Genomic DNA, 18,867 nt, shown 5'->3' with positions numbered 1-18,867 from the left:
CTGTGAGAGGTGACCACTAAGGCGTGTGGAGTTTTTCTTTTCTGGAGTAAAGAAACTGTTCTAAAATTTTTTTGGTGATGAATGCACAACACCGTGATTTTATCTCAATAAAACTGTTTTAAAATAAATAAATATGCAAGAATAGCCAGAAATAGCAGATTTGTACAGTAGGGTAAGCAGAGAGATTAAGAGGTGCTGAATTTTTTGTCTGGTTTTTATTTATTATTATTGAAATAATGAGTATGCTCTAATAATGACTGAAATGATACATCCATACTATGTGATCAAACCAAATCATTGATTTTACACTTTGGATGGATTTGTTAATATGTATCAATAAAATTGATTTTTTAAACAACCTTATATGGCTACCAGAGGACACAGGAAAGCCATGGCCCCGCACAATAGCACCTTGTGCCTGATGCAACCACCAAGTATACTTTTTGTTTGGTTTTACACAAGAAGGCAGCTATTAACTTGCCACTATGCCACTGCTGAAACCAATATCTGACTCATGTAGGACTTACAACTCTTCAGCTTGGTATTCCCATTTTGGCATGGGTCACTTGAGCTTGATAACAAAGTTGAAAAGCCACTGGCTCATTGGGTCCCTTGATTCACAGAAGCTCCCCAATTCCTGGGCCTAGTCCACGGATGGTTTGACTAAGTTGAAATCTAATGGTGTGCACTGACTGCTGCTGCTGTTCAGCTTAGCCAGCAGTCGTCATGGCTATGGTTAATACTTTTGATGAATCTGGCTACATTTTCTAGCTTTACTAAATAGCTGTCTGGTGTGCCACATGGAAGCCTACAGCCTGGCAGATTAAAGATACCCCCCCTTTGGGCATTAACTTTATCAAAATTGCTCAGCTTCTCTCATAGGGAAATAAACAATAAAACAAGATGCCATTTTCCTCCAGGACATTGACAAAAATGAAAACCTTAGCAACATCCAGTTATTGGCCAGGGAATGGATACAAAGTTATTCTCAAACACTGTTGCTAGCATGTAAATGGTGCAGTCTTTTTGAATGACAACTTGACTAAAAATGCACATACACATGCTAAACATCTATTAAATAAGAAGGAAACATATGTCGGAGGTGTGTACTAACATATCTGTAGGTGTGGGAGTAACCCTCCATAAGATTTTACTTGTGCCCTCCCTCCCATCACTATTTATTATATTTCTTTACAATTCTCACCAAACTTTTATAATCAATATTTATACCTGTTATCTTTGACTTCTTTTCCATAATTCCACTGATACATTTTTCAAAGGGTCACCATAACATTATCAAAACAAATCTCTTGTCCTGTTATCAACCTTTACCTTTTTGTATCACTATAGCAGCTAACACAGATTGATACTACATTTAATTTTCTATGATTATACATACATTTGTCCATATAACCTCACAAAAGCCCTTTGAAATAGGTATTAATCTTATCTTACAGATGAGAAAACAAGTCCAGAGTGGTTTTCCCAGATTACAAACAATAGTTCAGGAAAATGAACTCAGAGGATCAAAGTGCCAAATCCAGTGCTCTTTTTACAAATGGCTGGTCCTGAAGTTCTCTTCTACTGGTTTCCAGTATAGTTCTTTTTTCTACTATTTAACAAAACCAAAGGCCAAGATTGATCTATTTCCTTGGTGGATTCCAGCTTCATTACAGAAAACTTGAGTAAAACAAAGTGAAAATAATTAGTAAAGACTGATACTCAAATGCCAAATACTCATATAATTCACTTTCTAGAAGCATGGAAAAATATGCTAATCCAGGAGTTCAAAAGAATATATGCTCAATTAATTAAAATTCCCATGTCTGTGGTTATGCAAACTTAGATGGAAACAACCAAGCAAATATTTTGTAGCAATTGGCAGACTTTAATATTCAAGAAAAATTAAGTCCATCATACACATTAAAAATATAGGAAATTTCATGCAGACATGAAGCTTCCAATTCCGCCTTTGTGGTAACTTTTAGAATGAGAGTTACATATAAATACAGTACATTTTACAGTTCCCAAACTTCTTAATTGTATACTGTGATTTATACAGCTTCTCTTTATATTTTACATATTCCACATTGTTCACTTGATTAACATAGCCTAACCTGTACTACTTCAGCTTATGGAGATAAAAATTTAAAAATAAAATAAAAAGGCAAGCACAATGACATTTCTCCTTCCCACTTTATGAAAATGAATGAAAACATTTATATAGAGAGCTAATTCAAGGGAAAAAATTAATTTAAGGCTTTCACACTTTAGTAGCTAGGACTAACTATAAGAAATACAAAATTAAATAAATCCTCCAGTGACACCTATATTGACTGATACCACATTTTCAAGTTTAGAATGGCAAAAACTGTAAGAAAAAAGGTGAAGCAAATTTGTGTAGAACAGTTAAAAAAGAATATTCATGATATGAGGGGAAAATGAAAAACAAAGGGAATAATTGATTTCAGAATTAATCAAAATATGTTTTCATTTAAAATATAAATAACCTTATTAAAGAATAAATCCTGATAGCAAAAAATTTTATGTAAAGAACCAACTTGTGAGTATCAAACTGCTTTTGCCTCTGTAAGAAAAACAAAGATTGGTTTTGATACTAGTTGTAAAAAAAAAAAAAAAAAAGTGAATACTAGTCAGGGAATAAACTGTTTCTGAAGTACTCAAAAAGAGCATGCATTCTTTTCCTTTCAATGATTTTTTCTAATTCTTAGGCTCCTTTTAAGTCTTTTTTTCCCTAAAAATCAAAATAAATATTTCAGGTTTTTGTTTACCCTTGCAATTATTTTCCAGTTCATTCATGTAGGTAATGAGAATTCCGACCAAATGAACATCTGCCAAGTACTGAAGGACATTTAAAAAAAAGGAGAAATAGTTTTAAGAAAACACACAGGTTACAAACTTCCATAATTTGTCAAGTCAAATTAACTCCAGGGAATAATATACTGCATAATGGGAGTAAAAGATCACAAAAGCTCCCTTACTGTATTGCAGAAGGTCCTGCTAAGATGCCAAATCATGCTGTGATTCTCCCTACCTAAGTGACAGTAAAGATCTAAAGATTTACATAGTATTTCTATTAAAAAATGACATTCTAACAGCACATTGTTATGATTAAGTCCATCTAATTCAAATCTCCAAAGAGGTCTTTTAATATAATCACAATCACCTGTGAAGATACTCAACAAGAGTACTTCCTTTTCTCCAAGAAAAGGATAAAAAATTGTATTAGTTATCTCTACCCTTCCAAGCAACTAGAAACAGAATAATAAACAAAAAAATACAGAGGAAAATTCCCTCCAATAAAGTTCTGCTAGAGGTAGAAATTTAAAGCAGCATATACTGTTTAAGATTCAGCTATCAGGGAACAAAATTGGTGTTAATCTGAAATTACATAAATGGCTGCTGCTTACATGAAGACACAGACCATGGGCAGTAATTCATCCCTGAATTTCATATTCAAAATTTCCCCACTTTAATACCATTATGACAGTTTCTACTAGTATACAATTATTTTAACGAAAAAAAGTGCTTGCTTTTATAATCCAGATACTCTAAAGACATTATTGTAAACATCACACTGACAAACTGTATTCATTTATAGCTTGAAATACACTTCAAATGGGCAAATTGTATAATCTTCCCATTTTACTAGCACTCTCTTGAGCATTACCTCAAATAAAGGCTTTTGTGCCTCAGGATACTGAGATCTCAAATGTTTCAAAGTGATCCAGTGATGGGTGTATTTTCAAAAAGTTTTCAGTTAAGTGTTGCCAAAAAATACTTACTATTTTCTCAGATCACCTGAATGCATTTTACTGGCCTGTGATGCTATTAAATTTAGCATTTCATAAAAATGAAATGTTTGATGCTTTTCTTCTCAGGTAAAGTAGAAAAAAGAAAATCAAATAATTTGAATGATTTAAAGAATAGACATACTTTAGATTGCTTATGTCCAAAATGAACAAGTCCCAATTCCAGATGTTGAATGTGACATAGGATCCTTGGACTCCAGAACATGTGCAATAGGTACAAAATAAAAAGGGAGATTATTATGGACTTCAATACTATTAGTCATTAATATGGCAGACTTGTAACAGGACCGCTTCATGAAGACACTGGAGATAAAAGTTTTTGTCTACTAAAAGATACAATTCTGTGCTCCAAGGAAAAAGTATACTTGAAGACATTTCCTCCATTTTCACTTGTGTAGTACAAATATGCATGGAGTTATTTCTGAAAAAGCAATAAACACATATTAAGAAAATAGACACTATTTCTAAATTTTGTTAGGAATAAGAAGGCACCACTGATTTGAGGTTGTGTCCTGTCATTACTGATAGCTGATTTTCAGTTGTTTATTTCAGCATTTGCTCCTATCAAACTTTTTTTTTTCTGGTGACATCACTTGAGACAATTATTGTGGTTTACGGACCACAAACAAGACACATTCATAATAGTATTTCATCATGGAGAGGTCATTCACAGTATATGTTGACAAGACAGATTCTTTTTCCACCTGCAATACAAGTAAAAACAACAATGATGATGATGATCATGATGAGCACAACACTAAGCAATACTGAGCCCTTTAATAAATGGCTGGTACTATTTAAAGCACTCTATGTATATTAATTCATTTACTGCATACAGCTACCCCATAAGATTGGTACTGTTTGTAAGCCTATTTTCAGGAAAAAATGAAGCACAGATAAGTTATGTATTTTACCCCAAATCACACTGCTAATTTTAAACAATGGAAATGGGGTTTAAACTCAGGCAGTGAAATCAGAGCTTGAACTGTAAATCACTATACTACATTGCTTCTCTTTATTTTTAAGACCAAATCTTTTGCTTTTTAAAAAAATGAATGGGGAAGTGGATGTGGCTCATGCAGCTGGGTGCCTGCCTACTACATGGGAGGTCCTGGGTTCAGTTCCCGATGCCTCCTAAAGAAGATGAACAAGACAACAAACTGATGTAATAGGCTGGCATGACGAGCTGATGAAACAAGATGACTCAGTAAGGATAAACAATGAGGAAACACAATGAGAGACACAACGGTAGGGAGGATGGCTCAAGTGACTGGGTGCCTCCCTTCCAAGTGGGAGGTCCCAGGTTTGGTTCCCAGTGCCACCTAAGAAGAAGACAAGCAGACACAGAGAGCACACAACAAACAGACAAAGCAGACAGAAGCATAAACAATGGGGGGGGGAATAAAATAAATCTTAAAAAAAAAAAAGAACACAATGATTTTAAGTAAATGTACATCTGGTATACAACAAAGTATCATACAATCTTACAATGCACATGATAAAAAAAGATCAAACAGACATATGGATGTATAGTGAGAAGTATCCTTCTTATACCAGCCACCTTGTTTGCTTCCCTGAAGCCTACACCTGGTATCTGTCAGAGAGTCTACAGAGGTCAATATTATAATTATCAGCTACCGTTTTTTTAAATTATTTTATTCCTTAAAGATTTATCCCTCCCCCCCCACCAGCTGTCTGCTCTCTGTGTCCATTTGCTGTGTGTTCCTTTGTGACTGCTTCTATCCTTATCAGCAGCACCGGGAATCTGTGTTTCTTTTTGTTGCATCATCTTGCTGTGTCAGTTCTCCGTGTGTGGCACCATTCTTGGGCAGGTAGCACTTTCTTTTGTACTGGGCGGCTCTCTTTTCAGGGCGCACTCCTTGTGTGTGGCGCTCCCCTATGCAGGGGACACCCCTGCGTGGCACGGCACTCCCTGCGTGCATCAGCACTGCACATGGGCCGGCTCCACACGGGCCGAAGAGGCCCAGGGTTTGAACCGCGGACCTCCCATGTGGTAGGCGGATGCCCTATCCATTGGGCCAAGTCCACTTCCCAGCTACCATTTATTGAAAGGCTATTACACCAGGGATTGTAATTGATGCATTAACTTACACATTATCCCAAATCTTTATAATTCTGAATGCTAAGTACTATTATCTTTACTTTATAGATGAGAAAAGAGAAAGGTTATAAGGTAAAACCTGTAAATTCTATAATATCACCATTCCTGTTTAAGTACTTTGGAAGTTAAAATTTGGCAATATTTCATTCCATCCTTACCTCTACCTGGAATCCATACTGAAGAACAACATTTTTTATATCTTCGTAGCTCAATTCTATGGAAAGTTCATTTGCCAAATTTTCAAAGTGGTACAGCAGAGGACCTATGATTTAAAGACACTATGAATAAATTACTCGAATGCCAAACAAACATGTACCAGTAGCTATTTCAGACTGAACTCCAAACTGCATAGTAAGTTGGCCTCTAAGCGAAGGAGCTTAGACTTTAGTGGATAAGACAAACATAAAAAGAAGAAACTTTACATTTGCCAGGGACATTTATCTAGACATTTGAAACTTTGGTCTAGTAACTGACATCTAAGTGCTAGGCCTACACTCATGGGGAATGAGTCTATCTGGTATACCAGCCTTGCACTGGTTCTCCGTATCATGACTCTATATCTGTAACTCTTGATGTTACTGGAGCAGATGAATCAGAATGCTAAGCCTCCAAATTCCAAAGGCATATAACTCCATTAAGTAAATGCAAACCTGCAGATATAAACTAGGTATCAAATGAAAACAGAGAACGGTCCTCAAGCTACCCTGGGTAGGAGAGAGAACGAGGTGGGGGAAGTTACAGACATGGCTTCCTAGAAGGAGTTCACTTTTAAAAAATCCCAGTTCACATCCCAGCTCTTAGATCTAAGTGTGTGCCTATAGGCAAGTCATTAACTCTCTCATCTGCAACATGATTTTAATATGATATAATATTCTACTATGGAACTATTGTGATTAGTAATGGAAGAAACTGTAGCACTGATGTGGAGAAATTGGCCACAGTAGCTGCTGAGGGTAGGCAGAGGGAAGAAGAGATATGATGTGGGGGCATTTTCAGGACTTGGAGTTGTCCTGGGTGGTACTGTAGGGACAGACACTGGACAATGTACGTCTTGCCATAGCCCGCTGGGTGGACTGGGGGAGAGTGTAAACTACAATGTAAACCTACAATGTAAACCATTATCCATATGGTGCAGCAGTGCTCCAAAATGTACTCACCAAATGCAGTGAACGTGCCATGATGATGAAAGAGGTTGCTGATGTGGGAGGAGTGGGGTGAGGGGGCTGGGGAGGTATATGAGGACCTCTTACATTTTTTTTAATGCAACATTCAAAAAAAAAGAAAAAAAGCAAAAAAAAAAAAAAAAGCAATATAGAAGGCATTAAGTAAAATAGCTATTACAGCTATTTTTTTCATTCCCTCCTTACCATTCCATCATTTTCTATATCCAAGGATCTAATAACATCTGAATCAAACCAGAATTTCAAGTCTTAATCTTTCACATTTTCTCCAAAACATCAACCTTGTCCAGGCAAGGCCATCACTCAACAGTTATACCTCAGGACTAATCTAGACAAATTTCCCTTGCCCTTTCTCATTTATTTATTTATTTATTTTTTTATCTCCCCTTCCCACTCCACCCCCCCGCCCCAATTATCTGTTCTCTGTGTTCATTTGCTGCGTGTTCTTTTGTCCGCTTCTGTTGTCAGCGGTACGGGAATCTGTGTCTCTTTTTGCGTGGGGCTCCCCTATGCAGGGGACACTCCTGCGTGGCACGGCACTCCTTGCGCATATCAGCACTGCGTGGGCCAGCTCCACATGAGTCAAGGAGGCCTGGGGTTTGAACTGCAGACCTCCCATGTGGTGGACGGACGCCCTATCCATTGGGCCAAGTCCACTTCCCTCCCGTGACCTTTCATTGGGCTCATTACAAATCCTGGGACCAAGTCCCCACTTCCACTCCTAATACAATGTGATAATCACTAGAGATAAAAGTAACAAAAAGGAAAAAGTTTCTGCTCCCAAGAGACTGACCACTCAGTGGAACATTATTAACTGAGGGTAAAAATTTTTCTTTCGGGAAACGGACTTTGGCCCAGTGGTTAGGGTGTCCGTCTACCACATGGGAGGTCCGCGGTTCAAGTCCCGGGCCTCCTTGACCCGTGTGGAGCTGGCCCAAGCTCAGTGCTGATGCGCACAAGGAGTGCCGTGCTACACAGGGGTGTCCCCCGCGTAGGGGAGCCCCACGCGCAAGGAGTGCACCCATAAGGAGAGCCACCCAGCGCGAAGGAGGGAGCAGCCTGCCGAGGAATGGCGCCGCCTACACTTCCCGTGCCGCTGACGACAACAGAAGCGGACAAAGAAACAAGACGCAGCAAAAAGACACAGAAAACAGACAACCGGGGGAGGGGAGGGGAATTAAATAAATAAATTTAAAAAAAAAATTTTCTTTCTCTCTCCTCTTTTATATCCTACATAAACCACGAAAAAAACCTGATCATGAATATAACTGATATACTGCCAGTGTTCTTTTCAAAAGATAACAAGGGTTCCCTATCAAACTACACTATCAAGCTTAAATTCCTGTTAGCAGTATTAATACCAGTAAAAATGATAGTAACTACCATTTTTACTGCACACATGCAGTATGCCAGCTAGGCTATCCTGAAGCCTTTTTGTAAGAAAATAGAACCTCAAAGTCATAGTAAATTCTTTCTGGCTTTAAAGTTTATGCTTTTCCTGCCCAATTATTGTTAAGAGTCTCCAATAAAATGGCTTTATTATATCTACATAAACACACTCTGGTGATTCTTCTTATAGTTCCATTAACAAGTCATACTAGGCTATATTTTACTTCTACTTATATTGTGCTGCACTTAGGAAACTCAAGTCCTTCGATCCAAGTTTTATCCATGTCTCAAAACCGTGCAGAAAACAAGTTTAAAAAAAAAATCTATCCAAGTCTCCAGCCCTACTACTCATTCCCCTAACATTCCTATAGCAGACTTTAAAACTTACTTAATACAATGTTGCCTTGCTTACTGATTGTTTTCATGTATTAGCACTGTTTTCCTATCTAGATTATGAGATAATATGTCAAGAAACATGTTTCATTTGAATCAACTATAATGCCATAGTGTTGGATATCCAGTTAAGCAATTATACTTTTATCACCCAAAGGCAATTATACAGATATGGTGGGTGGTGGGTTTCTTTTTTTTTTTTTTTTGGTCTATTGTTACAAACGGTACTTCAACAAATATCTGCTATTTATCTACTTTTCCTTAAGAGAACATTCCTTGAAATGGGATTTCTAGGTCAAAGGGAAAAGACATTTTTAATGACTTTATTCAAACTGCTAAAATGCTTTCCAAAAGAGTTATAACAGTTTACACTTAAAAGTGAAGTGATACAATAACTTTGGAAAACAGATTGGGAGTTTCTTGTAAAGTTATACACATACACTCGTTATATATTTTCCAGCAATTTAACTACCAGGTATTTATCCAAGAAAAATGAATATTTGCAGCCATACAAAGATTTGTATTTGTACTCAAATGAATATAGCAACTTTATAAACATAATAATTTAGAAACAATCAAAAAACATTCATCAACCAGTGAATGAACAAACAAAATGTAATATATTCATTCAACAGAATATTACTCAGTAATAAAAAGAAACAAGTGGCTAATACATGCAATAACATGGATGAATCTCAAAGCATCATGGTAAAGAAAGGTACCCAGGTACACATATCCACAAAACATATTTTATGATCTTATTTACATGATATTCTGGAAAAGGCAAACTATAGTAACAAACCAGAATAGTGATTATCAGGGACTGGGGAAGAGAGGTGAGAATTGATTAAAAAGGTACACAAGGGAATTTTTTCAGATGATGGAAATGGAAATGTTCTATATCATGACAGTGGAGGTTCTTATATGATTATCCAGTTTTCAAAATGTGTCAAACTGTACACTTAGAAATATTACTTACTCAATCATTCTTTAAACAAACATTTACCAAGCACCAGCAAATGTTTGGCACTGGGTATAAACAGGTGAATAAAACATAGACATACTTCCCAGGGAGTTATTTCCTCAAGTCTCAAGTCTCTTCACATTCTTCTAATGACCATAACAGAGGAAGCATAGATTTTTTCTCTTGATAGTAAATACAATGCATGCTTATAATAGCTACTAACATAAGAATAAAATTAAAACAATCTCTCATCCTAATACTCACCAATAAACACTTGAAAAAATAAATTCTCTTGTCTATACTTTAACTACAGAGTGCAGCCTGCCCAGGAGTGGTGTCACACACATGGAGAGCTGACGCAGCAAGAGGATGCAACAAAAAAGAGACACAGATTCCCAGTGCTGCTGACAAGAACACAAGTTGACAAAGAAGAACACACAGCGAATGGACACAGAGAGCAGACAACTGGCGGAGGTGGGGGGAAGGGGAGAGAAATAAATAAATCTTAAAAAAAAAAAAAAAAAAAAAAAAGAGCTGACCTGGTGCTCATAGGAGAAAAAAGAGAAAAAGAAAACAATTCCCAAGAGATTTTAAATCATGGTTTAACTCTAGAGTAGATTTGTAGCCTAATTTTATAAACGTTCAGTCTGGATTTTAGTTTAAATTAGCTCTAGACTGACAATGATAAACCTTTTGGCAGAAGTAGATGCAAATTCCCATGGAAGAAAAAAAAAAAAAAACAACCTTCAACCTACGCTTTAGGAAATCCCTAAACAGAAATTTCTCAAGCAACAAACAATTAAAGTCAAGCACCCAGAGAAGCAAGGCACCTTGAGCAAGATTCAGCAGAAACGAAAGAAAGCAGAAACTTACCTGCAAAGACCTGAGATATTAAAATTAGCATGCACAATATGCTTAGTACTTTTAAAGACTTAAAAGACTAACTCAAAAATATATGTAGGGAGGGAGACAGCCAGCAAGATGGCGGTGAAGTAAGGAGGTCCTAGAGTCAGCTCCTGCTACAGGGCAGTTAGCAAACACCCAGAGCTCTCTGGAGCTAGCTGAAGCACCTGTTTGGGGGCTCCAGGAGGACAGAAGAGGATCCTGCAACATACTTGAAGTAATGGAAGGAGGAGATTGCCCATCTGCAAAGAAAATTCCTAAGTAGAGCGCTCCATGCCACGGAGGCCGGTACCCATTCTCCACTGGAGGTACAAGCCACCTTAGGAGCTGTTCCACGACTGGAATTGAAAGCTCGACTTGCCAAAAATGGGGAAGGAAGAGACTGTTGGGCACCAACTTCAGTTACTGATGAGTAAATTCAGCGGATTAACATATAATCCTAAGAACAGCTAAGGTTTGAGCCTGTCCAAGTCAGAAAGAGGCCAGCAGCCACCATTTTAACTCCACATCTGGAAGGAGGGGAAGCGGATTCACTGAAAATCACAGTGCTGGTAGGGACCAGCTTCTTTCCATCCAGATCAGACTGCAGCTCGAGCCTAGGCCCCAGCCCTGAGGAAGCTGGGGAACCTGTACCAGCTTCTCCGGGAAATTACCCACCAAGCCAGAGGCTGATGATTATACTACTCTGGCAGCATGAGCTCCCCCAGGAGCTATTCTGTGGCTGGGATTGGAAGCTCCATTTCCCAAAAACAGAGGAGGAGGAGATGGTCGGCTACTGATTTCAGCTACTGATTAGTAGACTCAGTGGCTAAGGTAGAACCCTGGGAACAGCTGGGGTGTGAATCCATCTGAGTTAGAAAGTGGTGGCTGCCATTTTTACCCCACCCTCAGCATGAAGGGAAGCCAGGCTGACTAAAAATCAAAGTGAAGGCAGGAACTGGTTTCTTTCACCCAGATAGGCCTACAGCCCTTGACTAGGCTTCAGCCCCACCTCTGGAAGGGAGGAGGCTGGCAGGCCCTGCATCAGCCTATCCAGGTAACTGGAGGTACATTCAGCTGGCACAGACTGAATAACTGGAAGTCTACCAGGCCAACTGTGGTCATCTTGGATCTGCACTGCATAGATTGCTGCCCACACCTGCAGTGAGATACCTGCCCCAGACAGGGGAGAAAAGGGAGTGAAGCTTCATCATTCTCTCTGGGCAGCTACAGTCTAGGCCTGCACAACTTGGATTATTCCACACAGCTATGGCTCTGTCCCTACCCTTGGCAAAGGAGAAAGTTGGGAGAAGCTTCATTGGTCCCTGGGACAATGAGGGCAGCTTGAACCTCCACAGCTTATAGCACCAACTGCATCCTTGGCTCCTAATGAACAACCAGCAAGGGAGAAAGGGCAGAAAGCCCTAAACTAAAGAGAAAAACTACACCCAGAATAAATACTCTAGTAATCCAGATGCCAAAACACCAACAAAAAATTACAATCCACACCAAGAAACAGGAAGCTATGGCCCAGTTAAAGGAACAAGATAGGCCTCCAGATGACATAAAGGAGTTGACATAACTAATCATAGATGTTCAAACAAATCTCCTTAATAAATCCAATGAGATGGCTAAAGAGATTAAAGATATTAGGAAGACACTGGATGAACACAAAGAAGAATTTGGAAGCATACATAGAAAAATAGCAGATCTTATGGGAATGTAAGGTGCAATAAATGAAATTTTAGAGAATATTGGAATCATATAATAGCAGATTGGAGGAGGCAGAAGAAAGGATTGGTGAGCTTCAAGAAATGGCCTCTGAAAGTGAACATACAAAAAAATAGATGAAGAATGGAAAAAAATTGAACAAGGTCTCAGGGAACTAAATGACAACAAAAGGCATGCAAATGTATGTGTCATGGGTGTCCAAGAAGAAGAAGAGAAGGGAAAAGGAAAGGAATATTTGAAGAAATAATGGTAGAACTTCCCAAACTTATTGAAGGACATAGATATCCATGTCTAAGAAGCACAACATACTCACATCTGAAAAAATCCAAATAGACCACTCCAAGACACATTCTAATCAGAATGCCAAATGCCAAAGACAAGGAGAATTCTCAGAATAGTAAGAGCAAAGCAATGCATAACATATAATGGATACCCAATAAGATTAAGTGCTGATTTCTCACCAGAAACCATGGAGGCAAGAAGAGAGTAGTCTGATATACTTAAGATATACTGGAGAAGAAAAATTTCCAGCCAAGAATCTTATTATCAAGCAAGACTGTCTTTCAAAAATGAGGGTGAGATTAGAATATTCACAGATAAACAGAAATTGAGAGAATTTCTAAGCAAGAGACCAGATGTTCAGGAAATACTAAAGGGTGTGCGAGAGCCTGAAAAGAAAAGACAGGAGAGAGAGGCCTGAGAGTCTAGAAATAAAAGATTATATCAATAAAAGTAATTAAAAGTTGCGGGCAGCGGCGGGCCTCCGGGAGGGTCGGCGGTTGGCCAGGCAGGCTCTCCAGACGGGGGCTGCCTCGCGGTCGAAGGAGAGGAGGGGGTTCGGCACGAAGCCGTTGGGCCCTCGCTCTCTCCGCTCAGGCACGGGGGACGCGCGGTGCAAGCAAGAACACCACGGAGACAAGGTCTAGGCACAAGTCTGCTTTATTGTTGAAGGGGACATGGTTTTATAGGGTCTAGGGATACGTAAAGGGACTTGATTGGTGCCGGCGGGTGCTGTTGCTTGCGTAGACGGTTACTGGACAGTAGGCGGTTACTGGACAGTAAGCTGGCTAAGAGGTTAGGAGCAAGGGAGGGGAAGGGGAAAGTGTGAGCTGTCTAGATAAAGGCTAGGCGGAAGACAGAGAAGGGGAGAAGGAGGGGCAGTGCCGGCTGCCAATATTGGGCGGGAAGGAGATGGGGACAATTGCTCCCTTTTGTTTAAAAGTATGTGCTTCGGGGGAGGTGAACTGGTGGCAGCAGGGGCAGTATGGGACGGGGTACTGGGGTAAGACGAGGGGAGGAGGGAGACCACGAGGACCGGCTGCCGGCGAGAAGCAGAGGGCCCTCCCAGCTGCTCTCAGCTGCAGAGGACACAGCGTCTGGCCAGGACGCATGTGCCTGCCGCTGGGGTCGGCGCACGCCGGCGCCTGGCGCGCGCCGAGCTCTGCCAGCAAAACGGCGTCGTGATGTTCCTGAACCCCTCGCCCGATTGGGGGAGAAGGAGGGAGATGAGTGAGGAAAGGGAGACAGGAGGTTACAGGCGTGTGGTTCGGTGTTTGCGGCGGGGGCGGGAGGAGCGCGGCGGATGGCTTGGTGGTGGCTCTTTAGTGGCGAGGCGTTGATAATGAACCTGCACAAAGGAGCTGAATACCGCGTTGGCTTGGTCTTTGGCGAGGCGGACTATTTTTTTGACGGCCCAGGGTCCTACAGTGAGGGCTAAGATGATGATGATGAGTGGGCCTAAAAATGGAAGGAGGTATGGGAGGAGGGTATGGAGAACACTGGAAAAATAGTTCGTATTTTCTCGCTCTTTGCGGCGCTTATCCAATCCCTCCTGGACCTTTCTCAGGTTGTCCTCGACTAAGCCGGTGGAGTTGGCGTATACGCAGCACTCCTCTCCAAGGGCGGCACAGAGACCCCCTTCCTTAAGGAGGAGGAGGTCGAGGCCGCGGCGGTTCTGGAGGACTACCTCAGAGAGAGAATTGAGAGAATTTTTTAGATGTTTTACAGCATTTTGAAGGTAGGTGATATCTTCGTCGACGGCCTGTCTGAGAGAGGAGAGGGCAGAGGACTGTGTGGCGAGGGCGGCGATCCCTGTGCCTGCCCCTGCAAGACCTAGAAGGGTAGCGACTGTTAGGACTGTGGTGACAGGCTCTCTCCTTTGTAAGTGGAGGGAGGTTTGTCTGCTCAGCACGCGGCGGAAAAATTCGTGGTCAGAATGGTAAACGACTCGAGGAGCGAGAAGGATGAGCAGGCAAGTCTCATGGGTAGCAATGAGGGTGGCGACATTGAGGCAGGGGGTTAGCCCGGTGGAGGTGCAAAGCCACTGAGAGGTGTTAAGGGGGATTAAGAACTTGGCGGACGCGCTGGGAGAGGAGTAGTTAGAGCAAGCACTAAGGGAGGGGTGGGAACCTTGACGAGAATGAACACAGCGTCCTGTGGACGAAACAGATTGAAAGGTTAGGGGGACGGAGGAAGTGTTCCAGTTGCACTCGGCTGGGTATACTGAAGTGGATTCGTTGAACATGAAGTTAACGGCGACAGGCTCATAGATAGGAAGGGAGGGGGAGAGGCAGAGCCAACAGTTCTTGGTGAGGTTGGGGTGAGAAGTATTTAGAGATAAGTAGGATGCATAGATTAACGCGAGAAGGGGACTGGAATACTTGGTAGGGGGGCCATGGCTGGGGAGCGATGGACGAGGGGAGGTGCCGCTGGAAGGGGGGGGAGGCGGGGGGATTGAGGACTTTATTGGGGCCAACGGCGAGGGGTGGGGATTCAGGCGTGGGCAGTAGTTTTCTGATGATGAGGAAGGCTTCCTCTTGCCAGCGCTGAAGGGTCCAATTGGAGCATTGATGGGCCGAGTTGACAACGGCCGGGGAGATGAAGGGAAGCATGATGATGAGAGCAATGGGAAGAACGGAACTACCCGTGTGGTGGCGAATCATCTGTGGAGACAAAAGAGAGAGAGAAAACTACAAAGGAAACAGCGATGGGAAGGAGGCAAGTTAGGTAGGCAACTCGTTAGGAGGATCACTGGTGTCAGCGTTAGCGGAAGCCTCGGCGGTGTGGGGCTTGATGAGACGTCCTGGGACCCAGATGGGCTGCGGCTCTGATCAGGGAAAACGCAGGCGAATCCCCGTCCTTGGGCTAAGAGAGGGTCCATGCCACTGGGTGGTCTGCGGGTCACGCCAGAGAACAAGCGGTGCAGGGGTGGGCCGGAAGGTAGGCCCCCAGTGCATGTGGACCGGTGAAAAGCCTTGGGCATTGAAGGTCATCAGGTTGTGTCGGATCAGGGCCTCTGTGACGACGTCGCGAGGGGTGCGACGCGGCTGGTCGGCAGATGTCTTGAGAATGAGGGTTTTGAGAGACTGGTGAGCACGCTCTACTAGGCCTTGTCCCTGCGGATTGTAGGGAATGCCAAAGTGATGGGTGATGTCGTAGAGCTTGAGGAATTCGGCAAGGGAGGCGCTCCGGTAGGCAGGTCCGTTGTCTGTCTTGATGTCCCATGGAACGCCCATGAAAAGAATAGATTCTCTGAGCGCTTGGATGGCGTGCTTGGCCGTTTCTCCGGTGAGCGCGGTTGCGTAGCAGAGGTGAGAGAAGGTGTCGATGGCTACGTGGAGGTATTTCCATCGGCCAAACTGGGGGATGTGAGTGACGTCCAGTTGCCATCTGGAATTGGGGCGGAGCCCACGAGGGTTAACTCCCTGCGGTTGGAGCGGCCCCAAGGGCAGCAATGGAGCGCACGTTCGGCATGACCGCACAAGGTGTTTGCAGGTATGGATTGAGAGGTCTGGAAAGAGTTTGTGGAGGCCAGCTGCTGAGAAGTGAAATCTGGTGTGCAGCAGCTTGGCCTGATTGATGAGGTCTCCGACTGCGACGGTGGTCTCGGCTGGAAGCAGGTGAACGGCCTGATCAGCAAGGTGGTTGCCGTGGGCCAGGGGCCCGGGAAGGCCGGAATGGCTGCGGATGTGAGCGATGAACCAAGGCTGTCGGCGGTTCTCTATGAGCTCTTGAAGGTCCAGGAGAGCGACGTTGATGCTTCCACTCGCTGAGTTGTCGGGCGGAAAAAACGCAGAAAAGGCAATGACTTGGCAGACTTGTAGGCAGTAGAGGCTGTCTGTAAAGATGTTCAGTGGACAGTGGGGATGGGTTTGGAGTGCTAAGATGACAGCACGCAGTTCGGCCACTTGCACAGAGGATTGATGGAGGCGCACATGTGAACGTGGCTGGTGCTCGCCGGGTGCGAAGACAACGGCGGCAAACTTAGTCTTGGAGGCGTCTGTGAAGATGATGGTGGTGTCTGGAAGAGGCTTGCTGGACGGAAAAGGGAAATGGCCGGGGGGCGGCGATTTCTAGCAGGGGAAGGCCCTGCAGTAACCGATGCTGTGGAAAGTGGTTATTGAAGTTGCCATGATAAAGCTCCATAAGAGTCTGCATATCAACGGAGCTGCGTAGCAGGGTGGTGACTTGCCGGGCGGTGAAGGGCCACACAATGGTGTCAGGTGGGCACCCATAATGATGGGTGGCTTGTGTGACTAGGGCGGTGGCGAGCTGAACGAGTAGGGTGGTTTGAGGTCCAATCTTTCAGAGCTTGCTCTTTGCCATATGGACCCAGAGGAGCGGTCCGTCTTGCCAAAGAAGGCCAGTAGGTGTTCCCCGAGTGGGTAAGACTAGGCCTAACAACGGTTTCCCAGGCTCATGTCGCTGGAGTTGGCACTGTTTGATGGCTCTATTTACCCGGGCCAGGGCATTTTTGGCCTCGTCGGTGAGGCAAATCCTGTTTCTGGGTGCGGATGATGGCGGAGCGTTGGAGCAGAGTAGCCGGTACAGGGGCTGGAGTTGCTCTGTGGTAAGCGGCAGCGCTGGGCGCAACCAATTGATCTGTCCGCAGAGTTGTTGCAATTCGAGGAGCGTAAGCAGGTCAGGAATTCTGATGTGTGGCGTTTGGGGCGCAACGGTGGAAGTGATGGAGAACCCTAGGAACTGGTAGGGTGGATGAACCGTTAGCTTCTGTGTATTGACTTTGAGATCTAGGTCTTGAAGGTGGCGCAGCAATTGCTCCAGGACTGCGTGCAGGCCTGACTCTGAGGGATGGGCCACAAGCAAGTCGTCCATATAGTGGATGATGTTAGCGTACTTCACGAGTGGCTGGATGGCTTCGCGTACATACATCTGGCAAATGGCAGGGCTGTTTCGCATGCCCTGAGGCAGAACGCGCCAGTGGTATCGCAGTGCCGGTTCCCGATAGTTGGTCTGAGGAACCGTGAAGGCGAATTTCGGTCGGTCGTCCGGGTGCAACGGGATGGAGAAAAAGCAGTCTTTAATATCTATCACTGCAACAAACCAATGCTGGGGCACCGTGGTAGGGTGGGGGAGGCCGGGCTGCGGCAATCCCATAGGCTTGATGTGTTTGTTGATTTCTCTTAAGTCTTGAAGTAGACGGGACTTCCCGTTCTTCTTTTGAATGAAGAAAATTGGCGAGTTGTATGGGCTGGTGGAGGGCTCGACGTGGCCTGCGTGAAGCTGCTCATCAACAAGCCCCTTAAGAATGTCCAGTTTAGGGATTGGGAAAGGCCATTCCTCCACCCAAATGCGCTCCTCTGTGTCCCATTGCAGAGGAACGGGTGCTGGAGGTCGAACACGAGCAATGGCCGAAACTATTGGGGGGGCAGCTGCGGTGGCGTGGCAGTGAGAACGGCTCCCGACTGATGCAGGATATCACGGCCCCAAAGAACTTGCGAGATTTCCTTCAGAACGAGGGGGCGGAAGGTTCCCTGTCGACCTTCTGCGTCTCTCCAGACGACGTCCTGGGCAACTTGCTGGGAGGGCGCTTGGCCAGTGGCTCCCACCACTAGGGGGCCATCGGTCAGAGGGAGGTGCCCGGCCTGGTCGAGTGGGATGCAGGAAATTTCTGCTCCTGTGTCGAGTAGCCCTGTGAGCCAGCGGCCGGAGACTTGGATAGAGAGAAGAGGCCTGGTGGAGGGTGCGATGGGAACAGACCAGAGTACTTTCATGGGCGGGGACGCTGAGTCGTTGCGGCCTCTTTGTTGCGGGGCTGAGGCCTGCCCCCATGGCCGTTTAAAGGCTTGCGGCTGGTGTTAGGGACGCGGCAGTCGCGGGCCCAGTGGTATCCTTTTCCGCACCACGGGCACGGAGTGGAAGGAGGCCGTGGTGGATGGCCTATGTTGGGCACGTCCGGCGGCGGCCGTGGCTTGTTGGGGCAGTCTCGAGCAAAGTGGCCGAGTTCGTCACAGCGGAAGCATTCGTTGGAGGCCGAGACGACAGCGAGGACAGCCTGGGCCACGGCGGAGGCCTGGGCGTTGACTCCGGAGCAGGCGAGGACCCAGTCGTGGAAGGGCTTGTCTCTCAGCG

General features: G+C 44.0%; 1 protein-coding gene across 2 annotated transcripts in view; it reads right to left on the bottom strand.

Annotated features, from left to right (window-relative positions):
- Positions 1–200: 200 nt before the first annotated feature.
- CARNMT1 (carnosine N-methyltransferase 1) overlaps positions 201–18,867 on the bottom strand; it is an 83,034-nt gene continuing 64,367 nt past the window's right edge. Inside the window, exons 7-9 of one of the 2 annotated variants that reach the window (XR_001118980.3) lie at positions 6,114–6,217; positions 3,958–4,537; positions 201–1,680 (exon numbers count right to left, since the gene is read on the bottom strand). Coding sequence is in view for 1 of the 2 variants with exons in the window: in XM_004464329.5 (XP_004464386.2) it covers positions 4,436–4,537; positions 6,114–6,217 (206 nt within the window). In the remaining variant the exon portion in view is untranslated. Of the gene's footprint in view, positions 4,538–6,113; positions 6,218–18,867 lie in introns of both variants that reach the window. The other variant, XM_004464329.5, reaches the window with a different exon arrangement.

Source organism: Dasypus novemcinctus, chromosome 8, assembly GCF_030445035.2.
Source record: "Dasypus novemcinctus isolate mDasNov1 chromosome 8, mDasNov1.1.hap2, whole genome shotgun sequence".
In the NCBI taxonomy this organism is placed as follows: domain Eukaryota; kingdom Metazoa; phylum Chordata; class Mammalia; order Cingulata; family Dasypodidae; genus Dasypus; species Dasypus novemcinctus.
This window is presented reverse-complemented; position numbering and strand designations above follow the sequence as displayed.